This window comes from Pteropus alecto, unplaced genomic scaffold, assembly GCF_000325575.1.
Source record: "Pteropus alecto unplaced genomic scaffold, ASM32557v1 scaffold87, whole genome shotgun sequence".
In the NCBI taxonomy this organism is placed as follows: domain Eukaryota; kingdom Metazoa; phylum Chordata; class Mammalia; order Chiroptera; family Pteropodidae; genus Pteropus; species Pteropus alecto.
In genome coordinates, this window is record NW_006443225.1 from 18,812,535 (window position 1) to 18,821,037 (window position 8,503).

Genomic DNA, 8,503 nt, shown 5'->3' on the forward strand with positions numbered 1-8,503 from the left:
CCACCTCGACACTAATCATTTTAAAGCCAGGCCAACCCCGCGCGGCGTCCAGGTTTGATGATAACAAACCTAACTTTTAGAAACACGTAGTTACCAAATTTCTGCAGTGTCGTCGGGGATCCGGGGGGAGACGGGTTCCCACTGGGAGACAGGTACAGGTACTTTTTATTCACTCCGGCGTCAAAATCAAATGGGGACTGGTAGTCCTCATAGAGTTCCATCTCCCGAGAGTCCATTCCCGGCAGGTGCCGGGCGCATGGCGTGACGGCTGCCCGGGGTCCTCAGTCCAGTGCCTCGCTGGCCATGTCGCCTTCCATGCCTGCCATGCGGCCTCGCTGAAGAAATCGAGCCTGGGGTGGAGAGGAGAGGCGGCTCCCTGCCCAGGTGCCTCCTCCTGGGCGCCTTCCCACCCTCAGGACAGGCAGGTGTGTGTGATAAGGCCTGTGTGACAGCCCTCGCCACCTGCCGTGCCCTTGGGTCAACAAGGAACAACCTGGCCCGGAGGGCGCTCCCCTGGGTCAACAAAGGAGGCTGGGCTCCACGAGGGCGCAGGTGGACGCTCAGCACGAGCCCACGCCAGACACTGGCAGACGACAAGCCACTGCGCTTTACCGGTTCAAAACCAGTCTGCTGTCCGCAGCACACCAGGGCCGACCTAACCCTGCGGGACAAGGACGATTACCAGGCAGTAATCTCCGCAAACGCCATCTGGGCGGCGCTTCTTCCGTGGGGATTACAGCGGGGTTCTGAGAGCTGCCTTCCCGGTCTGTCCGGCTTTCCAAGCACAACTGGTGGAGGATTAAGCTGTATTTCCTGTTACCGTATCCAAGTAATGTCTGCTCGGTGCAACGAAAATTCCAGTGCGATCTTCCTCCCGCCTGTCCTCTCCCCTCCCTCTCTCTCTCCCTCCTGGAAAGATAATGCTTCAGTTACACGAACTTTCAAAGGGAAGAATCACCTCCGGAGGAGACCTCTGGGCACTCCTGCACCGGCTCCGGTTAACCGGGGCCACGCCTCCGCAGGTGCCACAGCCTCCTTTGCGCGGTGTGCCCTGCAGAGCACCGGGCCCCGCGAGTGTGCCCAGCGGAGTTCCTAAGTCACCCCGTTCAGCTCCTGGACCCCGTCTCTCAGCAGACCCCTTCTGTGCTAACTCTCGCCTTTGCTCAAGGAACCTGGCAGTCCCTGCCACTCTACCTGGTCGCCCACTGTTAGGGAGGCAGAAACAGCTGGCACCCTCCTGTCTGTCACTGTGTGACAAAAAACAGCTGTTCTGACTTCAAATCTACCTGATAAAAAGGGAACTCAATATACTCTCCCTGGATTGGAAGCAAGCAGAAAACATAAAATATTTTAAGCATTAAAAAATAAATCTGTGTGTCTAATGTATGAAGTGTGTATGCACCAAGGCAGTCTATATTCATTTCAACTTATGATTTTCTTTTCTTTTTTTTTTCTGTTTGTTAGTATCATGTCATACCCTATTTGGGCATGTCTTTATCTTTACTTAAGCTTTTAAAGTTTATTTTTAACAACAAAAAGTCAATCCGTATTTTTCTCCTAAAAGACGCCAAAATGTGGGCAACTATAAATGCTTCTCATTCTCTGTTTAGATAGAATAAATGGTTTCCTTTTTACCATTATTTGAAAGACCATGTGGTCTAGTTTCTTGTCATCCATGGCATCTCGGACTGGGGTGGGACAGGCACCACAGTTACATCCCCAGACCAGAGTGGGTGAATAAGGTCCCTGCCCTCTCAGAATTCTGCACTCAGCACCCGATAACTGGTAGAAAAAGCTTTTTTCCACAGCTTCTCTCCCTCCCACAGCCACAAGTATCAGAAGGTGTTAGGGGCTGACTGTATGTATCGCTTGAGATGCACAGGTTGGAGCTGTGGGCCCCAGTGTGATGGCGCTTGGAGGTGGGGCCTCTGGGAGGCCACGAGGTTCAGAGGAGACCATGAGGGTGTGGCCCCATGGTGGGACAGCTGGAGCTGTGAGGACACGGTGACAGCCATCTGCCAAGTGGGAAAAGGGTTCTCACGAGGAATCCAGCCGCCCAGCAACCTGACCTTGCGCTTCCCCTTCTCCAGGACTGTGGGGAAGGAATGACCCTCGTTACCAGCCACCTGACACACACATCCGACGCCCGCCACACCCTCTGCCTGAAATGCTGCCTTTTCTCTGCGTGCTAAAGTCAGTCATCCTTCCAGACGCGGGCAGAAACGCCGCCTCTTCTCAGAAGCCCTACGAAAAGTGGATTAAGTAGAACATCTATACAATAGAAAATTATGCCCACGGTAACACAGGGATGTAAACATGTACATATTTTACAGGGAAAGGTATTCTGGAGACAGTCAATACACGAAGCAGGTTCCAAAACTGTGTGTACCGCGAGATCCAATAATGTGTAATAACTGGCGAGAGAGACCAACCAGACCTAACGAAGAAAATGGAGAGAACTCCATGCCACGCGGCCCAGAAGAGCGCTATGCACGGAGGTGCCAGCAGAGGGAGCCCACGGGCAGCGCGACGTCAAGTCGAGCCAGCCAGGTCCACGCTCGGGAGCAGGGACAGATGCAGGAAGAAGCACGACGACTGTGAAGAGCAAAGTCCACCTGTCCGTTAACACGTCACTCAAAAAGCTCCGGGCGGGCTCTCCCTAACTGTGACAGATATCTGAGGGACAGTCTGAGGCGAAAGCTGTATGACACATACAAACGCACTTGGGGGGCCTCGAAGGGCACGAGGGGCACGCACGGACGCCGTGATTACCTGGGAGGAGATGCCGGCTGCTGGTACCCGGCACGGTGGGCCTGCCACCGCTGCAGCCGGCCGGAAGGCGCGCCCGCTGGCCAGGCACAGGACAGCTGGACCCCCAGCGAAACTAAGGGCAGCAGTGGATGACTGGTCATTAACGACTGGAGCTCAGAGTCCACATGTGATGGTTAATTCTCTGTGTCCGTTTGACGGGGCCACAGGCTGCACATTGCTGTAGCTGTGCCTGTGCGGGTGTTTGTGCACCGGGTGGACACTGAGCTGAGGGACGGGCAGGGCAGGTGGCCCTCCCCAGGGCCTGGCCTCTTCCAATCTGCCGGAGACACACGTGGCATGGACAGTTTGAGAGGAGACAACTCCCGCTCTGCTCCGCCCGCCCGTTTTCAGCCTTGGGACGCAGACTGGAAGCGACACCATCAGCTCCCCCGGGCCTCCAGGCTGCCCACTGCACACGACAGGACTTCTCAGCCTCTGTAACCCCAGGGGCCAATTCTTTATACTAAACCTCTTCGGAGGCCTGGCTACCCAGGCCCGTTCTGGTTCCGGCCACTTGTGCGAGCTGAAAGGGTCCCCTCCGCCTTCCGGGGGAGCAGCCGCTGACTGGCCCTTCGCGGAAACAGGACCTGGCCATCGCGTCCCTTCCCGGTCCCGCCTTCCCTGAGGAAGGCCAGGAGCCAGGAGGCCGTTCTGCAGTCGGGATGACAGCGTGGAGGCCGGGGCTTAATGCGCAGCACCGTCGTCCCCCGGCCTCCCGAGTGCTGTTAAAAAGGCAAAAGACACGGCAGGAAACCCTGAGCGACCGAGGTCACAGCGACGGGAGCCGAGGACGTGGACACGACCGAACGCCACGGGGAGTTCAAAACGAGTCACGGGACCTGGCGGCCTGGCCACCTCCTTGCGGGCGGATTTCAGCCAGGGCGATGGCGGGAGACGCAGAGGGGGCGCGTGCGGAGGCCAGCGGCGCGGGGGAGGGGTGGACACGCGGGAAGGCAGCGGCGTCCGTCTGCAGCGCGGGCGGCGGCGCAGGCCGCTCGGGCCCACGGCCCCTCCCCTGCGGGCCTTCTCTTTAACTCGTGTCGGCCCACAGGTCGGGAACTTCGCGTTAGAATTTCAGGAAATCCTCCCCGTGGACATGCACTTTCCCCCTCCACTGTCCACCCCAAGGGCGGAGTCCATTGTGGCATCGTCCTCTTCGGCGCCCTCTCTCCAGAATAAAATCGCGCAGACCAGCAAACGTGTTAAAGCTATTTCGGCCTGCGTGCAAATATTCTGTGAGCGATAAAGGCGTTTCTACAGAGTCCCAAGCCACTTACTTGACCCACTGACTTGCAGGACAATTCTCGCCTGGTAGGCGCCCCTAAAATTCTACACACAGGGCTTTTCTGCCCTCTCAGAATGACCGAAAATGAGTCCAGGTCCAATCGACAGGCCAGGAGCCCTTTGCCCCTTTAAGAAATGTTTTTTTGAAAAATTAAAGAGCAAGAATCGGAATGAGAACGCGCCATCCTTCCCTCCCTGGACCTCCACACGCGCGGTCTCTGGCTCACCTTCACCTGGGGAAGCCAGACCTGGCGAGAAATCGCGAACATGCCTGCATTCTCTGCAGCAAGCCAGAGAGTGGATTCCAGAACGTACGAAGAGGTCTCACACTGTCGGGGAGGTCCTCCCCACCACTACGGTTCTGACTGGGGCCCCAGTGGCACACCAGAAAATGATGACTGGTTAGGTGCCCAGATAATTAGCTGCAACATACAAAGTTTTTCATTTTATAAATAGAGTTCGAGTTGTATGGTCCCTCCTGGTGGTTTCCATGACGACAGGCTCAGGGAACAGTTCTCTGACCAGTGCTTCTCAGACTCTAATGCGTCCGCAGACCACCCGACCGACTGCAGACTGAATGAATGATGTGACTGACCAGGTCTGGGGCGGGGCCCGAGGGTCTGCCTTTCGGACGAGCTCCAGGGGCTCCTCACACTTGCTTTCGGCTAAATCTGCCCGCGGATGAAAGCTTGAGCGAACTCTAAATACTCATCGTTCCACGTGGCCTTCCCATAGGCGTCTCCTTTTGAAAACAAGAGCCTGATTTTGCAGCCAGAGAGCTGTTGCTGTTTTGGCGTGTGTTTCTGTTTTCCCGCTATCCTAACCGTTCCCAAACCGAGCCAGGTGAGACAGGGGACAGAGCTGGCTTTGTCACGACGGGGGATGGAGGCCCTGGAATGGCGGACGCCGGCCCGGCCTTTTCAATGGGGGAGTGACAGAGTCTGGAGGCTCAGGAACATGGGGATGAAAACAGGCCGTTCCGGCTGAGAGCACTAACCCCATATTTAAGGGCGCAGTGGTCCTCGTGGTGAGATTATGGGAAGCTAAACATTTCCAATTTGCTGACTGGGTATAAACCGAGCCCTGCAGGGGATGGTAAACACGCCCGAGCGGCAGGACCTACGGGAAATGAATGAACCGGTGGACCGGGTTTTAATTTGGAAAAACTTCCACACTGCTTACACAGCTATTCTTAGCGACTCGAGGTTCGTAGGAAACACGTTTCCTTAAGGCAGAGGGAGCGGCTCTAGAACAGCAGGCACTTATTTCAAATTAATATTTGGTCAGGAACTCCCACCATCAGCACACTGAGGCAGAACAAACGTACTCAAAACACCCTGCCGCCAAGTCGGACGCTTAGGCTGAGTGCGCTTTTAAACCATAACAACTTAATTGGGTCGACCACTAAAAAAATGCACGGCACGAATACTGCATTTTATCCTAAATTTTACTAAGAAATAGAGTCTCATGCCAAAATGTACAGGATTTCTATCTGAACCTGCTGCTCTGGTTAAGAAATGCCATTTACAATTACAAATCTCATATATTTTCCCTTTCAAAGACAAATTTCACATATTTCCTTTTTAAGGAAGAATACCTATGCTACAAGTCAACTCAAGAGAGCCCGTTATCTTGAACCCAAATCGATGACTGGAAAGCTTAAACATTAAACGGCCTCTGTGTCCTGTGGCACAGACTGAAGACGGAAAATTTTTAAACATCTGACTACAATGACACTTGGGTTTATTACTGTGAAAGCTCCTTACCGATTCTCTCGGTTTTATAAAACATCATTACCAAACAGGTCATTTATCACAAAAGCATACAAAGTCATTTATTCTAATAAGCTCTCTTAACGGTTAAAGGACGTGATGCTTCGAGATGCAATGGGGAGGGAGCATGGGATGAGAAAATACCTTCCTGAAAAGCGTCCAGAACCATCGACCCATGTGATCACTGTCACGGTGTCCTTGAAAGATCAAGATCAAGAGCTAGACGTATGACTGAATAATGCTACTTATAATGGCTACGGCTACTAACTAATCACTGAACAGACTTCCTCTGATTTCTGTGCACACAGCTAGTCTTCACCTCCCAGCCTCCCTCACAGTTAGACGTGGCCAAGCGACTCAGCTCTAGCCAAGTGAAAATTTTACACACACGCACGCACGCGCGCGCTCCCCCCCACCCCCTTCTCGGGAGCTATAAAGACTGTTGATAGCCACTGAGATTTTGAGGTCTTTACTACCGCAGAATTTAAAGGAAGCTGACTGGTAGAACTATTTTGCCAAATAGAGCTTCAGATGGATTTTTTTAAATTCCTCTTTTAAAATGATCATATCCTTAGATGAAAAGGTTTTGGAAACGAACAGTACCTGAGAGACTGCTGCAGAGGGCAGCTTTACGTGTGGTTTCCAAGGAAGGTCAGAGTTCATGATAAAAGAAAGGATGACTCGACTATCCAGCTTCATGATTTAAAGTAAACAACCAGAGGAGACAACCACCGGGGAGCTCTGGTTAAAGCCCTCCAGCGCCTTAAAAAAAAATAAATCCTAGTAGTCGCAATGTCAGCTCCCTAGCCAGAGACGTTGCAAATATACGAAAGGGCATTGTCATCTTCAGAGAAAGTTTCACCACAGGTAAAGGGTGGGTGAGCTCACAAAGCTGGCCAGGGGTCTAACATCTTTCTAAAACTAAACCGAAACAGACATCTATTCAATACAGAAGTAGGACACCAAGTTCAAGGCGTACACGGGATCCTTCCAGTCTTTTTTTCTTGGCCAAGTTCAGTGCAAACCGCCTAGCAGCATGGCAAACCCATCGCTGCGCAGGATACAGTCACCGCTGGCGGCCCCACCCTCCCGTGGCCCCCTAAGGCAGACACGGCCCCCTAAGGCACACGCAGCCCCCAAGGCAGATGCGGCCCCAGCACCCCACCAAGCGGTGCCCTACATACACATTGAACCGGCATGTCGATCAAACCAGAGAGCAGTTCCGAATCTGGATTCTCCATAAGAGGATTTGATTTCGAACGATAATCCCCTGGACGAATCTGGCCTCCAAATTTTGAGAACTGGAAATCAAAAGGCAGGAACGGCAGAGGGCGGAAGGACAGAGAGACGAGCTCCGGAGGGTCAGCAAGCATCACGGCCCCGACTTAGTGGCGGACGATGACGGCGTCAGCCGAACCGATCGGGCCCTCGCGGTTTTCTCTGCCACACGGAAACAGAAACTCTTCACACCGACTTCTTCCAGCAGTTGCTCTGCTGCTTGCGAACAGGCCGAGGGGGAGAGGCAGGAAGATGGCCCTCCCGTCCAAAGCCCCAGGGTTTCACCGCAGGAACCGGACCTGCCTCGCTGGGAAATGCTCCCCACACCTGTCACCCGTCACCTGCTCGCTGACCCCACTCCCCACCTACCTAAAATCACAACCATATCCTTCCTAAACCACGCACACACGTACCCAGTCCCCATCGCCCGGCTCTAATGTTCAGGAACACACGACCTAACAGACCATATGATATACCTGTAGTGACTGTCTCCCCCCACTGGTACGTAAGTTACACAGGAGCAGGATTTTTTCCTTTATTTTTTATGTCAGGTTTATTTTGTGCACCGATCTATCCCAAAGTGCCTGGGGCAGTGCCTGACACGAGATCAATATTCACTGAATGAACGTCCCCGCCCAGCTCCGAACCTCTCCACAGCTCCCCGCACTTTATCAGACCAACTCCGAGCCTCCTCCAGGGATTCCGGACGCTGGTGGCCTTTCCCACCCTTAACCGCAAGGATCGGACTCAGAACTCGGGGAGCCAGTCTCGTCTGCCTCCTGCTTCCTTACCCCGTGCTTCGTTGGTGTGTCCCCTCTCCAGCAAGGCCCTGCCCGATACCACAACACCTTCACCTGACAGCATCGCACCTGCTGTCAAGGAGATGCCCTTCCCTGGGCCTCTGAAACGCTGTCCCTTTTCAAACACTTTTCCGAATCCTGAGCCCTAACGGGCTCCCTTCCAAAGGCTCATCTTTTGCCAAGAGCCTGATTTCCCACATCTCCCTGTACGGTGGTGACTCGTGCCTGAGTCACATCCCCTCCGCTGATGGGCGCTAACCTGGGGCGCCCATGGCATCTGGGATTGGGGCACATTGTTTCATACAGGAGAGCCGATGGCTGCACATTTTACAACTCAGACCAAGCAGTCCTATTGGATTAGGGCCCCTCCTCTATGACCTCATTCAGCCTTAATTATCTTCTTAAGGCTGGATCTGTGGGTGGGGAGTGGGGGACCACTAATGGGTGAGAGCTGCCTTTTGGGTTGATGCTCTTAAACTGATTGCTATAAAGATTGCACAAGTACATCAATATACTAAAAACCACTGAATTGCATACTAAATGCGTGAGTTGCATGGT

At 53.6% G+C, this 8,503-nt stretch overlaps 1 protein-coding gene across 11 annotated transcripts in view; it reads right to left on the reverse strand.

Moving 5' to 3' along the window:
* The window catches only part of TPD52 (tumor protein D52), a 40,024-nt gene extending 31,885 nt beyond the window's left edge, over nt 1–8,139 (reverse strand). For 4 of the 11 annotated variants that reach the window (XM_025041149.1, XM_025041148.1, XM_025041147.1 and 1 more), the window contains exon 1: nt 95–251. In XM_025041149.1, coding sequence (XP_024896917.1) covers nt 95–236 — 142 coding nt within the window. In that variant the 5' untranslated portion in view covers nt 237–251. Of the gene's footprint in view, nt 1–94; nt 280–6,011; nt 6,052–7,051; nt 7,452–7,936 lie in introns of those variants that run through there. The other 7 variants (XM_025041150.1, XM_025041152.1, XM_025041151.1 and 4 more) reach the window with 7 other exon arrangements.
* Nucleotides 8,140–8,503: the final 364 nt, after the last annotated feature.